General features: G+C 37.1%; 1 protein-coding gene across 1 annotated transcript in view; it reads left to right on the plus strand.

Moving 5' to 3' along the window:
- Positions 1 to 5,041: 5,041 nt before the first annotated feature.
- The window catches only part of LOC107757743 (uncharacterized), a 32,765-nt gene continuing 14,870 nt past the window's right edge, over positions 5,042 to 22,936 (plus strand). The window contains exon 1 of the mRNA XM_016575311.1: positions 5,042 to 5,623. Within this exon, the coding sequence (XP_016430797.1) occupies positions 5,310 to 5,623 (314 nt within the window). The 5' untranslated portion in view covers positions 5,042 to 5,309. The remainder of the gene's footprint in view (positions 5,624 to 22,936) is intronic.

Here is a 22,936-nt window from a genome sequence, read left to right on the forward strand (position 1 = left end):
TTTTTCCTGGAAAACATGTAAAAATATTTTTTTTTTTTTTTGTGGGGTTCCTTATTGTTTTTCAAAATTACAAAGTTACATATTAAAAACGATTAAAGATTGCAATATTCATTCAAGAATGTTTCATTAGTAATGTTCATTAACTGCCACCTTTCTGCTAAAGGATAGAGTCCCTGACAGGTGAACAGGTGTTTTGTGTATTTTGGGACAGGAACACTGTATTGACCAATCAGCATTCAGGACAGGCACCATATGTTTTTATACTGACTGCAGAAAAAAACAAAAAAAAAACAGTTAGTCAGTAGATAACGAACAAAAAATATCACTCACTTTAGAACTTACTGACCTATCATGTGCCATTCACACGCTGAAAAGCAAATAATTTCGACATTTTAGGCTGAGAAGAGTGCACTATTTTAAACATAAATGTCTAGATATGGAAGTGATAATTGACTGCTGACCTGTATTGTGTGCTTGGATTGATCACTGCAAGATTGTGGTTTTACCTAAACATGTTTACATCTCTGCAAGCTGTGTTTTGGAACAAGACAGTTCCACAGTTTCATTTGATTTAATTCTTATCTAGGCAGTGATAATGACAATAAATCAATAATAACAAGCAAAGGCCTGCTTTCCAAGCAGAACACAGCATGTTAGCCTGGATAACAGTCACTGTTGTCTTTGCATGCATAGAATCAAAGTATCAAGGTAAAGCTTTGGTGTACTGTACACATTAGGTAACATTCAAAGAGAGCATTTGTATTACACATTCTCCAGCCTCAGGCACCTGCTGTATATGCAACCCGTCAGTGTCACATTATTTACCCCAGGTTCAGTGTAACAGTACAGCAGGGAAGGACTGGGACTACTGGGACTGGGAAAACAGCCCAGAACTTTTTCCGGCCCAACGCCACCCACAGTGAAAAATTTTCCACCATATGTATTCTGTGTGCACATAAGGCAAACCATTGCTTGCTGCATTATATATAGGCAGCACAATAGCACATTTAAATTGCAGAAAATATAAATGATTATATATAGTGGAAAATTGGTATACATACAGTATATACATATATATATTTTCCACCATATCTTCTACATACATAATAAAATTTATTTTGTGTGAAACCCATTTCTTGATGCCTTATCTACATCTATAGCTATTCTATCCATCAATCTGATCGATCAATTGGTCAACCTATCCATCCCTTTCTCTCTTTCTCTCTCTATAAACCACCAGTCAAATGTTATGCTCACCAAGGCAGCATTTATTTCATGAAAACTACAATAAAACAGCAGTATTGCAAAAATATTATTATTTAAAGTAACTGTTTTCTGTTTATATGATGCTGAAAATTTAGCTTTGATCACAGGAATAAATTATATCTTAAAATATATTGAAATAGAAAGCAGTTATTTTAAATAGTAAAAATATTTCACAATATTACTGCTTTTGCTGTATTTTGGATCAAATAAATGCAGGCTTGGTGAGCAGAAGAGAATTCTTTAAAAAAAACATTAAACATCTTTTGACTGGTAGTGTACGTAATGCCATTTAATCCTGTGATCAAAGCTGAATTTTCAGCATCATTACTCCAGTCTTCAGTGTCATATGATCCTTCAGAAATCATTCTAATATGCTGATTTGCTGATTTGATTTTTGCCGCTTAATATTTTGTGAAAACTGTGATACTTTTTTTTCCTTCAGTATTCTTGAATAGAAAGTTCAAAAGAGCAGCATTTATTTGAAATAGAAAATTTCTACAAATTAGATTTGAAGGATAATGTGACACTAAAGACTAGAGTAATGATGCTGAAAATTTTAAGTTGGAATAATATTGTACACACGTCGTACTGTTTTATACTGCATTTTTTGATATCACGTCAGTTAATCTGTTTTTGCAGTAGGGCAAACGGTCCAGTGTTCTCTGATGACAGATTGCACTCACCAAGCCTATACAAGAAACTCTTCATGTTTGTCTTTAAAGCAATCTCTCGTGTGACGCACTGGATGTTTTTTGTTCTCAGATTGTGTTACAAAACCTAAACACTTGGATTCAGAGAGCTTATTCAGCATATAATGGAATCATTTCATATCCCACAGTCTGTTATTCTCTGCACTTCACTGCTTCTGCCAGCAGAGGGTCAAATAACCAACCCATATGACCCCATGCTGACAAAGTCCTTAAATGCACCAACATGTCTCAACCGCTTTACACACTCAATAAAGCAATCATAATTCACCTATTCTCTGCTAAATTAAATTTCTTGAACTCCTATTAAGGGGCTTTCGATAAGTCTTATTACACCATAAATTACATTTCAAGAGATGATCCAGAAAAGCATTTAACACGTTATTAAAAAAGCACAATGCATTGAATTGAGGAGCTCTGCACTAGACATACAATGCCATAATTAAACATAATATTATATAGTATTATCAGACTGTCAAATTTCAGAGCTGGCTCAGGCAGAGCACTGGCCCTACAGTAATAACATTTGCTTTATAATCGATGTTTGATTGAATTTTAATGGAAAGTTCAGCTACAGATGTGACGAAATCATATTTTACACATTTCAAACATGCTCAGTGGAACATTGGAAGGTGTTCGGAGAATTTATTGACCATTGAATGATTTTTAAAGGATGTTTATCTCATGTTAAGCAATATGATAGGAATCCTATTGATGCAAAGTTCTAAATCTGATTCACATAAATCTCTCCCTGAAATAGGAATTTAATAAACAAAACAGATAGGATTACTGACCTTTAACCATTAACAAATAATGCCAGAGAATAATACGCTAATAAACAATTTCTAAGGGACATTAAACACTTTTAACTCATACATATGGGTACTTAAGCAACATTTCTCTCTTTAAAAGGCAAGGAATGGAAAAAAAAAAAACTGGTAAAAGGCAAACAAGACTGATAGAAACATTTTAGCGATGAATCACTGGACACAGAACACTGCACACAAGCAGTATTTGTACCAGCAGAGTCGAGTCTGAATTTAATATCCTTAGGAAAGCGAGACCAAACTAACTAAAAAACTACATTTGTGTTGATATAAACAGGGGAAGTACTATGTGTTTGCTCTCTCTCAGGGTTCCGCCCGTGGCAGCACTGAAGTGCACATGTTAAAGAGCATGCTTTTACTCCTTTCCTAACTTTGCTCCTCCCTCATTGTGATGTTGAGGGGAAAGTAGGCGGGATCTTTTTGTGAACTGATCGGCATGCTTTGCCAATCAGAGCGATGGCTCCTCCCTCTTTTCCAGCCCTCTCCTCCATCCCTCCACCTCCTCTCTCGCTGTCTGCACTGTATGCACGCACAAGGGCAGGGAAAAGTGCGGGGCAGGAGACAGCGAGAAGAAAAAAATCAACAAAAAAACAGAAGCTGCTTCTGGGTTTTCTTTCAAACGCATTCCCGCTGCATCATTACCAGAGAACAGGCACCCCCGGCTCATAAAAACCTGCGTCGCGTGTGCGCACAACTCAGTCGAGGAGAACCAACTCACAGAAGCTTCTTCTCCTGTAGCACCTGGCACACTTGGTGGACTTGAGAAGGAGGAAGGTGCCCTTGAAGATCACCTGGGAGCAGGTGGAGGAGAACCTGTCACGGCTACCGTCTGACTCCCACGTGGGGGGACTTGTCCTGATGTCAAACGAGGAGTGCCGTTCGCCCATCGGCCTGGACTGCTGCAGCTGCTGTCTGGATCTGGCTAATGGCTGCGAGCCTGAGCCGGGCCAAGAGGGTCACGCCAGCCTGGGTAGCCCTACGTCAGTCAATCACTTCAGACAGCTCCGAAACCAGCTTCACTTTCAGAACCTAAACACAGATAAGCTCAACAACATCATGAGACAGGACTCGTTGGAGTCGGTGGTCCGGGACCCCTGTTACCTGCTCAACGAGGGCATCTGCAACAGCAGCATTGACCAAACCATGCTGTCCATACTGCTGTTCTTCCACAGGTATGTGAAACTACTTGTGCATTCACACACCTGCTCTGGCACACTTGTCTAGTTCAGCTCATAAAACCCGTAAAAGTCTCTGCCTTATCAGACTGTCAAATTTCAGAGCTGGCTCAGGCAGAGCACTGGCCCTACAGTAATAACATTTGCTTTATAATCGATGTTTGATTGAATTTTAATGGAAAGTTCAGCTACAGATGTGACGAAATCATATTTTACACATTTCAAACATGCTCAGTGGAACATTGGAAGGTGTTCGGAGAATTTATTGACCATTGAATGATTTTTAAAGGATGTTTATCTCATGTTAAGCAATATGATAGGAATCCTATTGATGCAAAGTTCTAAATCTGATTCACATAAATCTCTCCCTGAAATAGGAATTTAATAAACAAAACAGATAGGATTACTGACCTTTAACCATTAACAAATAATGCCAGAGAATAATACGCTAATAAACAATTTCTAAGGGACATTAAACACTTTTAACTCATACATATGGGTACTTAAGCAACATTTCTCTCTTTAAAAGGCAAGGAATGGAAAAAAAAAAAACTGGTAAAAGGCAAACAAGACTGATAGAAACATTTTAGCGATGAATCACTGGACACAGAACACTGAAAGGCAAGGAATGGAAAAAAAAAACTGGTAAAAGGCAAACAAGACTGATACAAACATTTTAGCGATGAATCACTGGACACGGAACACTGCACACAAGCAGCATTTGTACCAGCAGAGTCGAGTCTGAATTTAATAGCCTTAGGAAAGTGAGACCAAACTAACTAAAAAACTACATTTGTGTTGATATAAACAGGGGAAGTACTATGTGTTTGCTCTCTCTCAGGGTTCCGCCCGTGGCAGCACTGAAGTGCACATGTTAAAGAGCATGCTTTTACTCCTTTCCTAACTTTGCTCCTCCCTCATTGTGATGTTGAGGGGAAAGTAGGCGGGATCTTTTTGTGAACTGATCGGCATGCTTTGCCAATCAGAGCGATGGCTCCTCCCTCTTTTCCAGCCCTCTCCTCCATCCCTCCACCTCCTCCCTTTTGTTGAAAAAAATCAACAAAAAACAGAAGCTGCTTCTGGGTTTTCTTTCAAACGCATTCCCGCTGCATCATTACCAGAGAACAGGCACCCCCGGCTCATAAAAACCTGCGTCGCGTGTGCGCACAACTCAGTCGAGGAGAACCAACTCACAGAAGCTTCTTCTCCTGTAGCACCTGGCACACTTGGTGGACTTGAGAAGGAGGAAGGTGCCCTTGAAGATCACCTGGGAGCAGGTGGAGGAGAACCTGTCACGGCTACCGTCTGACTCCCACGTGGGGGGACTTGTCCTGATGTCAAACGAGGAGTGCCGTTCGCCCATCGGCCTGGACTGCTGCAGCTGCTGTCTGGATCTGGCCAATGGCTGCGAGCCTGAGCCGGGCCGAGCGGGTCACACCAGCCTGGGAAGCCCTACATCCGTCAACCACTTCAGACAGCTCAGAGACCAGCTTCACTTTCAGAACCTAAACACAGATAAGCTCAACAACATCATGAGACAGGACTCGTTGGAGTCGGTGGTCCGGGACCCCTGTTACCTGCTCAACGAGGGCATCTGCAACAGCAGCATTGACCAAACCATGCTGTCCATACTGCTGTTCTTCCACAGGTATGTGAAACTACTTGTGCATTCACACACCTGCTCTGGCACACTTGTCTAGTTCAGCTCATAAAAACCGTAAAAGTCTCTGCCAGAGCTGTGATTTCGGGTTAGTCGCCAACGTTGGGATGTTTGAGTTTGCTCATAAAACGCGTAAAAGTGTCTGCCAGAGCTGTGATTTCCGGTTAATCGCCAACGTTGGGATGTTTGAGTTTGATGACAACAACATGCTGTGGTTTCACTTGTGTAATTCTGGCCACCTCCTGGCTGACTGGTTATGGATGACTTTAAGTGGTAACACTACCATTTAGTTTAAACCAAGCTCGTTTTAATGGGTTTGGGTAGTAATTCAAAATTTATTAATTGTCAACCACCAGCCAACACCAATAAGAGTTGCACAAACACTGAACACTACTAGTTATTTACATTTCTTGATGATTAACATGATTAAGGATCACGCTCAACTGTGTTATTTAAGAACAGGGTGGCTTGCAGTCTCAGTAGGGTTCCAGGAATGTGTAGATTGGTATGAAGAACATGCCTTTGCACAAACTTAAGAGGATCTTGACTCTTGAGTCAGTCCAGTTCTCACTTCTTAAATACATCCCATTCATTGCAACTCATCAGGTTCATGCAATGGTTTTGTGCAAATATTCTAGTTTTTTTTGCACAGAAAGTGCATGTGGATTTTTCTCCCCAACCAGTCCGATTTGCAAAACACACTTACAAAACACATGGGCAATTTACATACCATTCTGGCATAGTCTATCGCCCCATAGCTGAAGTATGCAGCAAAACAAAAATCCTTTCCAGGTAATATGCATGTTTATAAAATTTAATGGTCACAGGAGTTTCCAAAACAACCATGGATGCATTAAAATCTCATAAACCTTTAACACTCGCTTCAATTTCAGTGTGTATGCATAATATTGAATTTTGGAACAATCCGATGTGATGTACTACAGTGTCAAAAATGGATCGCAAGCTATCCACAGCAGGTATTTGGCAAAAGTGTCTAATCAGGATCAAGCTCACAGCGCATTTTTCCATGAAACCATGCTCTCCAAACTGAAAATAAACATATATGGAACATATATCAGGATAGTTTGCTAAAATCCGATAGTGTTTGAAATGTTTAGTCTGCGGAAGATTTAGAGATGAGGACTAGTGGAAAAATAGACAGCTAAAGCCAGGTATTAGAAAAAAGACTGAACTATATTTAATTGACATTTGCAGCCAAATGATAAGAATGTATTCCATGTGTTGTTATTGTAACACACCACCTTTGGATTTGACTTTGGAAATATTCACTGTCAGCATAGCTAAATGTTTATAGCTAGTCTGTCTTTGACGGTAATAGCTGATTATTTTGCCACTTTTTTCTGCACATCTGCTCAAATTGCTATCTTAAGCTTTTGACAGCATTAGTAAAATTGGTTAATAACCATCCAGATATCAACAGTCAGAAAATCATTCTTTCTTGGGGTTATAAAATTCATATTTGAAACAGCTATTGTAAACGAAAAGATTGCAATCTGAATGACTAATGAAAGGAGCATGGCATGACATAATAATGAGACATATTGCATATGAAAAAGGGAGTTGCCATAGCAACTCTTGTCTTAAAACTATCTCATAATATTGCATTTAAAAGAACAAATACGCATATGAAAGTAGGGCTGTCAATTGACCTTTTTTTGCAATTAATTTAATGACATGCTATGCAGATAATGATATTATTTGATATGAATTAATCACAATAATTTAAAAAATGCATAAAATAAATAAATAATCCAACAACCCTAATAAATATTTAAAACAAGAACGTTTAAAGTTCTAAATACGATGCAATAAATATGAACATGATATGCAATATAAATGTATTCTACTGTGGAATCTTATTTATGGCTGTTCTGATTCTTAAAATGCGATAAAGTTGCTCAGCATCTAATCTTGTCTGTTTTGCGGCAAGACAATATACCTCTTAAACTTACTGGGACGCCTCTGAAACAAGACTCCTAGTGTGCCGGTTAATGTTTAATCTTATTTATCGGGGTGTACTCAGTTTTATACGTGGCAGTGAAAGGTTAGTCTACATAATTAGGTTTTCTTTATGAGCCTGGTGTCGGGATGCAAACAAGAGCAGTCTGCATGGAACCTCTGGCCCAAAGACTCTTCACAGTCTCAGTTACTAAATACACAGAGTTCAACAGCCCTCTGTTCTAATATCATCAAGTCTGTACACCAACCCATTCTTGTATTCCATGACAGGAAAGGCATCTTTTTCATGTTGGACTGTTCTATGCCATGGGATACTTTCCCTGTGATCCATGATTTCAAAAATTAACACTCTAGTGTCTTATTGATGAGATGATTCCTTTCTCTCATCCTTTACACTGTATAATATTTCATATTTCACACCTCTTGCAGACTAAATACCGACTTGTTTGTGTTTCACACAATGGTCCTTGTTGTCTTAAGAAAGGAACATAGTGTTATTGATGGAACAATGATAAGAAAGGTGTGTCTTTTTAGTAGTATGCAGGATACAAAGTAACAGAGTCCTGCCAACAATAAGTCCTGTCCACTAAACCCTCAGATAAATTGCAAAAATGCCAGTCTATTTACTTAATATGCAGAAATGTAATCCACATCTCCAGGCATGCAGAGACATGGATTCAGACATGCCAAGCTGAACAGCTCATGATCTACACTATAGTGTCTGGAAGCCAGTGTTTTTGGGAATTATCCGTGGGGATTTAAATAAAAGGTGTGTTTCTGGTGCCTGGTGAATGGAAATAGGTGATTGCATAACACATTAAAAGTGCACTATATATGTATATGTGTGTGTATGTTAAATGTTTTTGTTTTAAACATTTATTAGGGCTGTTGGATTATTTATTTATTTTACACATTACTTTTTAAATTATTGTGATTAATTAATTTCATGATAATGCAATAATATCAGTTAATCTCATTATCTCCATATCATGTAATTAAATTAATTAATTAAATATATATCTATATATACACACACACACACACACACACACACACACACATATATATATATATATATATATATATATGCATAATTAGTAGTACTTTAATTTTTAATTTACTAATTTTAATTGAATGCTATACTCCAAATTTCTAAAATACAAAAATTAAAAAGACATTTTTATTGCATTAGTTAAAAAAATATATATGTTATTCTGAAAGCTCTAATCTTTAACACAAACAAATATTTAAATATTCTTGGTGAGCTCTAAATATAGTGCAATAAATATTAATTTTTATACCATATATATTTATTCTTCAGTGTAATTTTGTATGACTCTTCTGATTCTTATTCTGATTCTTATTCTGAAGTTGTTGCTTAGAATCTGATATCACTATCACTATCTAGCTGGTTTTTATGACAGTTTAGGACAATAAACGTCAGACGACTGAGAACTGACATATGATGTCCACAACCACTACACCACAAAATATCTGTTCCAAAAAATGTTAAGCTCATATTGATGCAAGAAATATGAAAAACATATGAAAAAGAAGGGAAAAAAGTGTGTCGTGTCATTATATAAGCCAGGAATGTAAACAAAAATGTAAAGAGAATTGAGAATAAGGCCGTTCACCTGCAAAAAAAAAACAAAAAGTAGTATGACTCATAAATACACAAGACTCTTGGGAGCAACATTCTACTTAAATCACACCCCAAATCCATGTCCAAATGCTGAGTAGGCAAAACCTTGCAAAAGGCTGTCTACGCCCTCATAAACATCATGAAAAGACAACACTGTGCCACCCTTCAAGGACGATGCCCATGTGAGATAACATCTGAACCCTCAGCCTTGCCCAGACTGACCCCAATATCTCTGACCAAACAGATTCAGAACTGCTCACTCTCAAGCCTCTGTCCCAAGTGAGAATTTTTGGTTGCTCCTTAAAATTCTTTTAACAAGAATGTTGAATATGTGCTACAGAGATTAGATAGATAGATAGATAGATAGATAGATAGATGTTCACTCAACTATCATACAAATTCTTTGTCTGCAGCCAGCATGTAAAAGGGAGCCACTACTAATAAAAAGCATCCAGCACATCACATGAAGAAAGAGAGCTAATGTTGTTCGCCACATGAGAGCTCTAGCTTTTTGTTCTTTCTCAAGACGTTGAAGACTTGTTGAAGCAGAGACTTGAGCAATCTCTATCAATATACGTAAGTAGTACTGATATGCCAAAAATACTAACAATGAACCTCTGTATACTGCCAAGTCTACAGCAGAGGACAAAAACGTATCAAAAGATGCAACTATTTTGCAAGAGGTCCTCCTAAAGCCTGCAGGATATTTCCCGGAAGGGAACACGCAGAAGACTGTTACATAAAACCCCGGGGTCATCAGGGTTTCGGTGGTTTTGGCTGAGTGGTCTTTCTCTCAAAGTTGTTTGGAGAATGTCAGCCTGATCCTGCACTATAAGCGTGAAGAAATCAAGGCTTTGATAAACCCATTATTCCCATCCATCCCTGGCTCTCTGTGGCCTCACAGGCCTATTTATTTGACATGGTCATCACTATAAAGAAGATCAGCTATACACACATTACACCGCAATCTGAAGACATGCTTACCACTCCCAGCTGTGTCAACAGAAGCAAGAATACTTCAATAAGACTTCTGTTTCAAAAGAATAGCAAAAATCTAAATGCTGATTGGATCAGATTTGGAACAATCAGTGACGATGTGGAAAATTAACCACAGACTGCAACGCTGTGACATAACATTTAGCTGATATACAGCACTGGGGTTTCATTTTTATTGTTTATCACTCGATTCGCAATAACATACTCTCACTATTTTTTATGCTTTATTGAATACTCTTCTGAAATATATCGCAGAAGTAGCAAGAGTAGTATGCTAGTATACTATTTCAAATTCAGCCACTGTTTGAAACACCATTTTGCATGAAAAATTGGCAATACGACTTCTCCTTGGATAAGAGCATATAATACTAACATAATATGAGTACAGAGTTATAAACCTGCGTTTACCAACCTGCGTTTATTTCACCATCATGTGCTCTATGTTTATGATGATGCTAGATGAATGGAAATGCACAAGACTAACGCTGTGGGGTTTGCTGCGAAAAATCATGCTCAGATTCACAGCAAATGTGCACACTGTGAAAACCACCAGTTTGTGCATTAAACATTAGCTATGTTTTCTTTTTAGTCAATCTTTCTGCAGGATAAATTAATATGCCAGTAGGTGGCAACAAGTGACAGGAGTCATTGACTTATTCAATAAACTGATTCATTTAAAAACATTTACTGAATTCTTGACATAGAAAGATAAAGAAAATACTAAGCAAGTGAATAGAAAATAGCAAATAGTATGCGGTTCCAGCAATTAATTTACTGAGGAATGATGCATCATTCACTTAACCAATTAATTCATTCTGAAACTAAATTGATTCTCTTTATGATTGAATCATTCACTCCGCCAATTTGTTCAAAAAACGCTGATTGATTCAGGAACGTCTCTAGCTGTGTTTCATTTCGTTGGCTGCATACATCATCGAGCATGTTTCATTTTAGAAAAACAGCCATTATAAAATTGATTGTTGCCACTGTGAGGCATACATTATTGTAATTTCCTTTCTGCTTTATAATATAATGGTTATTTTTCTGTAATGAGACAGTCCCAATGATGTATCAATGACAAATGCGACATTTGGTGGATTCAGCCTTTAAAATGAGACACAACATGTGTGTCTGAGGCTCAACAGCTTGTTAGTGGAGCAAAAGTAAACAAAGTAACTGGCAGTAGTAGCTAAAACTATGAGTTACTCAATATTAACTTGTATGTCTGCACTATGTTTGTACTTTCTTCTACACTGGAAGCTCCTGTCATCAAGTCAAATTCCTTGTGTGTGTAAACATACTTGGTAATAAAGCTCTTCTGATTCTGATTCTGAACTTTGTGTTTATTAAACTGTTGTATAAAAGCAAAAACAATCTAAAAATACAGAGTAGGTACGCACATCCAAAGCCCAAACAGAAATAAATAAAAACGATGCCTGGTAAAGACCTGACTGGTTGAAAAATACTACACTGCTTTATGAATAAACATTCTGGAGCTTATAGTCTGCAGTCATATCGTTTTTCAATAGAAGCAATCAAAATTGTGCCATTGGTCTGAATAGCTACACGGTTCTTGTGTGACGTTGTTTATGGCACTTGCCCTATTTCAAAAGAAACATTAACGCTGCTTTAAATTTAGACCAGCTTACTAAAGAGTATAGCGAATAGCAGCACATGCATTCCACCCGCCTTAGATCATATGCCATCAATTTTCCCTATCATACACATAAAGCCTAATGAATTAATAATGTCTCCGCTAACTATTTGAGTGAGATGCAGCCTTTTGATGTAACAGCTGGTCTGAAAATTAAACCACCATTGAGCTCGTGCTGTGAGAACAAGTCATTTGCATTGATGATTCTGATTATGAGTTCACACGCGCTTCTCCGTGTAGCGCTAGCCTCAACACAAGCTGTTTGAAATAAATGACTTGCAGACAGTAGATGGGGTGTTGTAATAAAATGCAACAGGTGGATCAAGTTTCACAGTGGCTTAACAGGTCAATTGTCTTCATGGCAGAGGCTTGTTCAGTAATTTACTTGTCATAGTCAGACAAACACACAACGCACAGAGGTGTATAATATCCATTTAATTGGCTGACTGAATAGCAGCATTGTTGTGACTAGGCCGGTGGAGAGTTGACAGTGAGCCAGAGGCTGGGGGCCAGCCCAGGCTTTGTTGTCTGGTATAAGGTGCTCCTGTTCTTTCTGGGAGGTAACATCATGTTGTTGATTGTGGCAGGCCTTCAACAAAAATCTATGTCCACAGTATTAGCAGAGAGGTCAGATCATTTGCTTGTGAAATAAAACTGCCCCGGTAGCATGTGAAACAGCCTCATGGGTTCATGGTTTGTTGACTTGATAAAACACTCTTTTGGATGGCTTCAGTTGTGTTTACCTCGGGGCAAAAGAGAGGTCTGATCATGTTGAAGTGGCTGCCAAGGCAGACATAATAGCGTTATGATCGCAGACATTCGGGACTGTATCCTTAATTTCCCCCAAGGCCTTTTTAATTGAATGCACTGTACAAAACACCTTCGCTGCAGTCAAAAGTGAAAGGACAGTTATTCTATTGTACAACTTAGCATTGAAAGTGAAAAAAATGACAGTCATTGGCTGAAAATCAATGATCGCACAAACTCTGAAAAATCTGTGGCCAGAGTTCGATTTCATCCAAGGCATTTGTTTTTACGACCTCAAAAGTCTCTGCCGGTAACTGTCTTGTAGTGGAATAACTTTCACCACTTCCAGCGCTTTCAACCCTTGCATAATGTCCTGAAAAGAAAAACAAGCCCCAGCCCTTTTGCCTTTATTTTAAAGATACACTCAATATTTTCTCATTTACGAACAAATAAATTAATAGCACTTTTGAAAAGTATGCTTAAAGTCACATATCAACAGTAATATTGGTAGTCCAACAAAATATATTTTTATTGTACATGGAGCAGGTTGCACATGGAGCACATGACCTATTATATTATATTATATTATATTATATTATATTATATTATATTCACTGATCCAGAGCGGCCATGCTACTGTATAGCCAAAACACAAACATACTTATTGAGGGCACTGGAGTGCCTCGGAGTCCATGACCTGGGACAACGGACTAAATGTTAAGACAGGCTAATAAAGAGACATTGTGCTGTTATGTAAACTAATAGGGACCGAATAATGTCACTGACAATCATGTGATGTCATTTTAAAATGGAAACAAAGGTGGGGTTCATTCAAGCAATGAAAAAGGAGGCTTATAAATGTTGCCTAAAATAAGCTTACTCTAATAGTAATTGGTGGCATTTGTAAACGACAGGTAAAAAGGAGCAATGCATATTTTATACGCACCATCAAAAGGACTTTATTTCTTCTGTCAGTCACAGAAGGAGACCTTTTGAAGAATGTACTTGTCGCTCTTTTCAGTTAAATAACAATGAAGTCTTTCGAGCTTTAAAAAGGATGGAAAAGTACTAAAAGTATCATAAAAGTGGTCCACTTGACTCATATGCTGTATTCCAAGTCTTCTGAGGCTATATAAGAAAACTTGTTATTTTATTATTATTTTGTCTTCCTCTCAAGTGAGCTGATAACTGGGAACTCGCTCAAAAAAATAATTAATGCACAAATCATACACTGTTATTTCTCTCACAAGCACCATGGAGAGCTACAGTAAGATGGATTTTTCAGTGAATAATGACTTTAATTAAATGTATTTATTTATTTGTTTGTTTATTTTTTAATATGCCTATTTTTATTCAGCAAGAACACAATGAATTTATCAGAAGTGACAGTCGAAACTTTAGATTGCTTAAAAAACAAAGAATTCAAAAAAAAAAAAATGTATTGCAATTTCCACAAAAGCTGTTTTCAGCATAATAATTATATACATATATATTAGCATTTTAGAATAATTTTTGAAGGATCATGTGACACTAAAGACTGGAGTAATGATGCTAAAATTCAGAATGAATTTAAAAACATTAAAATTACGTCAGTCCCAAGAGGTCATGGATTATTATTTTTTTCTTTCTTTTTTTTTTTCGCGATCATGACTTATTTTTTTCTAATTTCTATTGTTATGTGGAGATCACCAGAAAATTAAGTTATGATCACGAGAAAAAAAGAAAGAAAAAAAATATATTAATGTATGACCTTTTAGGACGTCTTTATATACAATAGAAAATAGTTTTTTTAAATACCTATATTGTTATATATAACTGTTCATTTATGAAAAATGAAGACACATTTATTGATATTTCCCAGTGATTTTGTTTTGCCTTTGTTTATGAGAATGGAATGACGTGGAAAGCATCTGCGGTTGTTGTTTATATGATGATACAGAGGTGAGTCCTGCGAAAAGTGCTTGGCCTTTATTGTCTTATCTGCTCACACCCTGCCAATGACGTCCATTGAGATAATGACAGAACCTGTCAACAGTAGTCTGTCCTCTCCAGCGTTTGCCCTTGTTATATCAGCGCCTGGGAGCCCACGTGGGCCGAGCCGAATCTGTGCATGACTTGGGCCTTTCTCACACCACACGCAAAGCAGCGTGTAATTATTTAAGCACCCATATTAACAGATTATAGTATTCAAACCGTCCGCCCTAGCAGAGCTGTGCTGTATACTGTATCAGAACCGTAGCAAAAGGCGCAAATAGAGTTTCGCTGCTGAGTCCACACCATTTTTTCCACACATAGTGAGCTGAACTCAGCAGAAAACATGTTGAAATGCACTATAAACCTATTCGTCAACATTATCTTTTGCAATATGGGATTTATGAAGGAACATAAAATAATACTGTAATTTACTACATTGTTGGATCAAAAGGCTAGAAGTTTCTGTATTGAAACTGAAGTTCAGTTGAATGCACAAGGTGAGCATGCAGTTGTCATGCTTTTGCTTTGCTTTCACACTGCTTGAATGTCTGGTTTGAAGAGAATTTAGCCATTGTATTAAACCTAGCCATATATGATGAGATAAAGCAATTTTGTATCTATTGCATCACACTGGATGGACCCAACCAAAGTGAAATCACGCTGTACATTTGTTATGCATTAAACATCAAATTTAATTTTTTTTCTGTTATTTCATAATAAAAAGTAGTGGTAGTAAAATAAATATTTATTATTATTAATAATAAAATTATTCTTATTCTTATTATTAAATATTCTTATTCTTATTATTATTATTTTATGCATATTTTAAATAACAACAACAATAAGAAGAAGAAGAATAGTAAAAATATTAATAATAATAATAAAACTGGCCGGTAAAAATTCTTCCAGTTCCTTCTTCACACTTGAAATGAAACGAACTTGCCTACCCCTGGTCTAGTTGATTCAGTCTTTTTAAATAATGCATTTGTCTTACATAAAACAATTTTTTTTTTGCTGTTACCAATCACATTTTAGATTCCCTGACAAAACACTTTTCACTATGATGTATGACAAGAACACTGTACTGGCAGAGCAGGCCTCTATGGAAACCTCTATGTTTTTCCATTATGCTAGTCTGTAAGATTAACCGTGACACACCATGGGTCATCATGGTTTTGTCTTGACTGGTCTGGAACACGGTGTCCTCTGAAACACTTATAGAGTGAATGAATCAGCCTGCTATTACAGCTCATCCTGCTTGGCTGCAGGCCTGCGTAAAGCTTCTGCACAGGGTTGTAGCGTTGCGTAGCATCCCAGCAGGATGTACATATGGACTTTGTCCAGTCTTCACCAGTCACATGCTACAAACAAGCAACGAGTCTTCTCTGCACTGGCGTGTTGGGCATGTGTACAGCAGGTTGCAGTAAAATATGTGTGCGTGTGGCTACGCAGTGAACAATTTCCAGTCCAAAACAGCCCTTTCACAGTAAACAACTCTCCGTTTTGGTTTCTTAGATTTGGACGGCTAATTAAAGGATCTTGGTTTTTCAAAACACTAGTCTCATGCAACAGAACTAAGACTATATTTTAGGCAGTAAAAGCTGAGATTGTTTTGTGGCGCATAGAGTTGCCAAACTTGAATAAAGTTGCCAAAGTATTATGTTGGGAACTTTGAGTCAACATACAAAGCTTGTCAAATGCATATTATGAGTTTATCTTGATGTACTGAATCAGGATTGTGGATATGGTATATGGATGCCACCCGCATGAATTTTGACTGATAACATACAAGGATCTTGGTTTTTCAAAACATTAGTCTCATGCAACAGAACTAAGACTATATTTTAGGCAGTAAAAGCTGAGATTGTTTTGTGGCGCATAGAGTTGCCAAACTTTAATAAAGTTGCCAAAGTATTATGTTGGGAACTTTGAGTCAACATACAAAGCTTGTCAAATGCATATTATGAGTTTATCTTGATGTACTGAATCAGGATTGTGGATATGGTATATGGATGCCACCCGCATGAATTTTGACTGATAACATACATAACATACAACCCCAAAGCATTTCTTTCCATAAGCATGTAATTCATTATAAACGTCAAGCTTGATGAAGGAAAGGCACTGTGTCTTCACATAAACGCACAGTGCTTATGTGAAGGGATGTTGACTAATTGTTAGATACTGCTAAAGGTAAACAGATATTACTTACGAGCTTTATTTACGTAGGTTTAACGTTTGTTGCCATCACTTCTCAAAGACTAAGAGCAGAAGAAAAAAAGAGTCAACAACACTGATTCATCAGGCTTGCTTTTTCATTTGAATCAACTTGTTTGCATTAATAACCCAAAGTACTGCTGTTCTTAAGAAACCTTCCTCTCCTTTTATCGGAAATGTTTGGGTGTCCTGGAAAGCCATTGTAAAGCTCTTTTGCCAAGTATCCTTCCGTAACATGCCCATGCCAGTAGACCGCTCTGTCTTTAATTCTTATTGACTCCAACAGTCACTGTGATAAATGATAACCGGGTTCAGTGTTGGGTTTCTTGTAAACCGGATGAGGTTGCGCAATCAAGCAATAGCAAGAATAGGCGATTTTAATTACTCTTCACCTTTTTTTGTGCAGTCTGATCAGTAAAAGGGTTGCGTAAAATAATAGTAAATTTGCGTAATGTGAGTCATATGCTATATTTCAAGTCTTAGTTTTGTGTGAGATACAGACGGAACATGTACGACTTTATTCATTGAAAACATCCATAGCTCTTAGTTAATTAGTGTTTATTATAAAGGTAACAAATGTCTTTTGTGTAAGATTTCTTCAATGAATTGGTCATTTCACAAATCTGATGATTTTTTATCACATTTATCAACTTTTTTTTTTTTTTTTTCCATTTTAAAGCTTGGCAGTCCAATTCCTCATTTACCTTCATTAAATGTACAAGAGTTGCAAAGATATTCTTTAAAGAAAATCATAATTTATTTGACTTTTGGGTGACCTACCCCTTGAATCACAGAAGTTTTGTAAGCCATTGTTTACAGTATCTGCCATGTTAAACAAGCATGGCTAGTGTTAGCGTGTAGTTTGTTTCTGCACTTCTGCGTCTTGTGTTGTGCTAATTACCAGTGTCACGTTTGCGGTAGCATTCTTTCCACTGATATGCCATGGAATGGATCATCATGATGGGTTGGTCATGCAAGCAAATGCAAATAGACAAATGAGTAAACAGAACAGTGAACTCTGGGACAGGCTAATGTAACTTACGAAGCTCTGCCAAAAAATCAAAGACACTGGGATCTGGAATGTGAAACACGCTGCTCTTAGCCTTGTCCAAAGGGGCAATTGGGTTCTTGTTGGACATAAACTACAGAGCTGTGGTCCAAATTTGCAATCTCACAGGGCCTGCAATTCATGATGTGTCATTTGTTGAAGAACTGGGCAGCTCTGATGTCCAATAACAGCAAAGAACGTTCTAGTCTGTCTTTATAGACTAGAACATACTTATCCAGAGACAGCACAGGAGGAGGAGACAGGCCTCCCATACAAAAATTAATGGGGAAATCATAAAACCTCAATATGGAAGCAGCAGCAATGAAAATCCCGCCTACAACTCAAGAGCCAATCAGACTTTTTTTCTACAGAACATGCAGCTTGATTTTTTTTTTGTTTTTGCATGATTTAAGGTCAAGAAGTATCGATTATGATAGCATTGGTTTCAGTTTATATTGATTTGACTTACACTTTTGAAATGTATTATTTAGGAGACTGGCTACATAGAAAAATACTGTTTTGTGACAGGCGCAGAGCGATCTTATGTGCCTTTGACTTATGCAACATAACCCCACGCTCTCTGGTTTGGTGATGTAAGTTCCTCACTGAAGAAATGCATGATCCTCCATATAGCTGTACCATGTATAAATATGTTTGAGAGGTTCCTCAAACGTTCAACGGGAACACGCATATAGTGTTTGAATGCACTGTAACGCTATATTTGGATGGGAATAGTTTTCCTCATAGGTCGGGTAAATTAGTGTTTTATTATTTTATTTTATTTTATTTTGTTTTGTTTTATTTTATTTTATGAAATAAGTCATTTATAGTAGTAGTAGTAGTAGTAATAATAATAATGCAATTTAAAACATCTGATTTCTATTTTAATATATTAAAAAAAAATTAATCTGTCACTTCAGTCGTCACTCGTCAGTGTCACAGCATCCTTCAGAAATCATTATCACAGTTTAATATTTTTGTGGTAACCAAAGATTGTTTGATTAATATAAACACAATATAAATAAAAAAGACTGTATTTGTTTGAAATAGATTTTTTGTAACACTATAACTGTCTTTACTGTCACTTTTGATCAGTTTAATGCTGAAAACTGATGAAAAACGTATCCCGTTGAAATAATGCTTAAGGTGCTTTGAAATACCTGCCAAATACGTAAAAGTAAACATAAGCATGACATAATTATTTTGCAAAATATACCGAGTCGTTTTCAGTAACTGAGGAAAACAGGTGACATAATAAAAGTTACATAAAGAAAGAGTAATTAGTTTTCATTGTGTCGTTTGAGACAGATGTTTTACATTGGATTTCCAGAGGTGAATGTACTTAACATCAGTCCAAAGTTCTGGATGATGTTTGGATTTACAGGACATTTATCTTTTCCTCTAAAACCAATATTTAGTTTAAAATGATACTATGCCAGTCCACTGCAGCCCAGACACATGGAAATTATTGTAATACTCGCACAGAAAAAAAAGAGATGGATTTTCAAGGCAAGACATACTGATAGCTATTCATTTTTCCCTTTGTTGCTTGAAAAACAAGAATTACTGCATTATGTAAGCCTGACGGTGCATATGGAAATGTGTAATGTAGATGAGACACACCTTTCTATTACTTTAACTAGTAACATTTATGTTACTAGAGCAGTCTGACAGACCATATCTGAAAGTAAAAGACCGGACTTGCATGAGAGAAATGTCTTGGCATGTTAAATGGATTGCAACAGTGTTTTGCATATCTGTTCTTAAATGGAATCCATTACGTAGGCATGTGGACCTGTTATTTTAATTATTTTCTTTTCTTTATACATTTCTTTCGAGTTACTGGGCAAATGTCCGTAAGAGACATTCGAAGCACATTGAAATTCAAAAAGAAGTTATCTTTCAGGTTTTAAGTGTTGCCATGGTCACCTGGGGAATCATGGGTGAGGGCCCATCGGGTGCTTTTGTTCCCCTCAATTAGTATTCTAGAATAAGTTCCTTCCCTTCAACATCCTGGCCAAGTGCAACTAGCAAAGGGTCACTTGTGTAGAACAGATTAAAGAATTATAGCGTGCACCATAAGCTGATCTAGATATAAGAAGCACATGTCAGCACTGTCAGCATTTTCACACATGTGATGGGAGACAGCTTTATAAGAGGATGAAAGTGGAGTTAATTCATGTATATCTAAAGTATATCCACAATAATATGCAGCATGCCTTAAATATTTAAAATATAAATGTAAAAAAAAAACTAACTTATGCATACAGATTTGAGAGAAAAAAATATAATAAAATATATCGGTGGAAATCCAGAATGAGTGTTGCTTTGCATACTTCCACCTTGTAAGAAAAAGTGAAGACGTCGAATATCTTGATGAAGAATAACTTTTATTACAGAATAGTAGTGACAAAGTACATGTAGTACCTTGGGTTCAACGGAGTCAGACTGAACCCCGAACATCCTAAGCTCAATCATTTTATACTGTATTACGTTCATCTTCCCGCTCAACATGTAAATTAAGTTTCGTTTTAAATGTAAATTAGTACACTTGTGGAGGAGTCAATGGTAGAATGGGGATCCCCAGAGAGAAGGTCCTCACAACGATTACTGACAATGGCAGCAATATGGTGGCTTCGTTCCACACACATGCAGAAGTTGCCACAACTTCTGAAGAGGACTCAGAGGTAGGGATGCGCCGATCCGATATTCATATCGGGTATCGGCTCCCATAGTGGCTAACAATGCTTGTCACAGTACATAGGACAAAAACACAGTACGTCGGGTCTTTTTTTTTGTTTGTTATATTTTCTCAAACAGCCTTTTTCTAGCCCTTGTCTTTTCATAAAAAGGCGTTGAAGGTAATTGTGTTTTGAATCTTTTACCTAAAGAACTGGGAGTCCAGCCAAGTCCACTATCAGAGGAAACACAGCAGAACAACAGCTGTGAAAGCCCTCCCACCCCACCGCTTTCTCTTCCTCATTTTTTTTTTATTTCCCTGTTTCTATGTGCACTCTCCGTCTCTCTCGCTCTCTGTCTTTGTAACAGTCACAGTCATCCAGATCTGAAAGAGACACAGGACATCCTTCAGATCAATTTTACGTTTAGATTACATCACATGTCCGTTTAGATCTTGACAAATGATATAATAGCATGAATCAGAAGAGAACTATATTTGTGCCACCCACACTTCAAACCATGGGAAACTCTTAAGGATTAATCACGACATCAGCTCTCAAAGAATAGTAGTAACAACAACAATGGCAAAATAAAGAACACTTTGCCCATTTTTAACTCTTTTTACTTCCGTAATATGACATTTACAAGTGAAACAGGATATTCAGGGAGCAAAACTCCAGAATAAGAACTTTTATATGATAAGATCTTTAAAAATGAGTATTACATATCAGAATTGTGCCATCCCTGATACTAAAAAAAAAGTGCTTTGCTAGTTAGTATCACAGTACATTAATAGAGTTGTTTTGTATAACACAACAGAAACAGAACAGAAATCTAAATAAAGATTAGTCAGGTTCAAAATGCATTGTTTAAAAAAAAAATTATAATAATAAAATGATATATGACCAAGGCCTTTTGTAAAATTAGGAATATAGGAATAAAACGTACAGGAAAAAAGTTTGGTGCATATCTTTTTTGAGAAAAAGATATATTGTATTTAAAAACTACAGACATCAATAGATAAAGTGTTATGAAATAAAGACATGTGTATTTTAGATTTTTTATTTTAGATGTCTAAAAGAAGACATCATGTAAGCAAAATAGCCCAAAATCTTAAAAGTGACCAGTGCATGGAAAAAACCCCCAATGCTTTTGCTATTGTTTAAGAGACAAACTAAGTTATTACATTTGCCAAAAATAAATAAATAAATAAAAAAATAAAAAAATAAAAAAACTTGGAATGACATGCAGCAATGAATCTTTCACAACAGTACTAGGAATGAATATTATAAAAAGTAAACAGGATTAGTTTCGATTTCAAGTTGGCTTTGAATGCAGGATAACACATTTAAGGTGCTTCATTTTGTTGGAGTCCATCAACTTTGTTTTCAAGAGAGTAAAAAGAGTAGTCAGGGTCTTGCACGGCAAAAGCCACAACTTCCATGCCAGAGTCTATCACAGAATGTCTAATAATAGGGCCCATGTCAACCAGCTTCCTTGTTGTCCTCATTTGAGGGTCATTTAGAGTCTCTTCCTGTGGTCTGTTTACTTGGGCAGAGTTTCTGAGAACCTACTGGTGACCATGTTTATGTCACAGGGTCGTTTGAAGTGAGTCTGGCCTTAGAGGCTCCCCCACAGTCAGAAGAAGCGAGATGAATGTTTTCCAGGGCGTTGTGAGGACAGTGAAGAGAGTTCTGTTTAGCAACAGAGAGCGGCACACCGGTTAAAGCGGTTCATAACAAACAACAGGGTGAAGGTATCCAGGTAGAAGTGACTCACCTTGTTATAACCCTGCAGGTACTGTCAGTGTCACACCAAACACCTTCGCTCATGCCAGAAATAGCGCCCGAGCCAGACAACAGGCAAACACTTGCAGACATGCAAAGCACGGAGCAGGGAGGGGCATAAGCAAAAGCACAGACGGGATGAGCTTAGTATGTAGACAATTGCTGAAGTGTTTGACCTTCACAATCTGTGCAACTCCGAACATAAGGAATGCTTTTAGGGCAACTGAAGGTGTTGGAGCACATTTCTGAAATGACAGCTATATTGCAGTCTGCTGTTTGACTTGAGGTTCTGCCTTTGTCATTTTACAGCTTTAATTCCAGTCCTCGAGCTCTCCAAATGTGTTTTTGTCCCATGGTTGGGCTGTGCGTTGCGAGACTTTTACCAAATCACTCCATTAAAAAATGTTAAAGGGCTAGTTCACCCAAAAATGAAAACTGTCACTCCCGATGTTTTTAATGAGATTCATGTCCCTCCATTGACAGTCTTTGCAACTTACCATGTTGATGCTTTAAAAAGACAAAATTTTCTGAAGAGATTAAATCGCTTCATATGATTAACATATTTAATTTAGTC

Source organism: Sinocyclocheilus rhinocerous, unplaced genomic scaffold (genome assembly GCF_001515625.1).
Source record: "Sinocyclocheilus rhinocerous isolate Xijiao unplaced genomic scaffold, SAMN03320098_v1.1 scaffold3217, whole genome shotgun sequence".
Lineage (NCBI taxonomy): Eukaryota > Metazoa > Chordata > Actinopteri > Cypriniformes > Cyprinidae > Sinocyclocheilus > Sinocyclocheilus rhinocerous.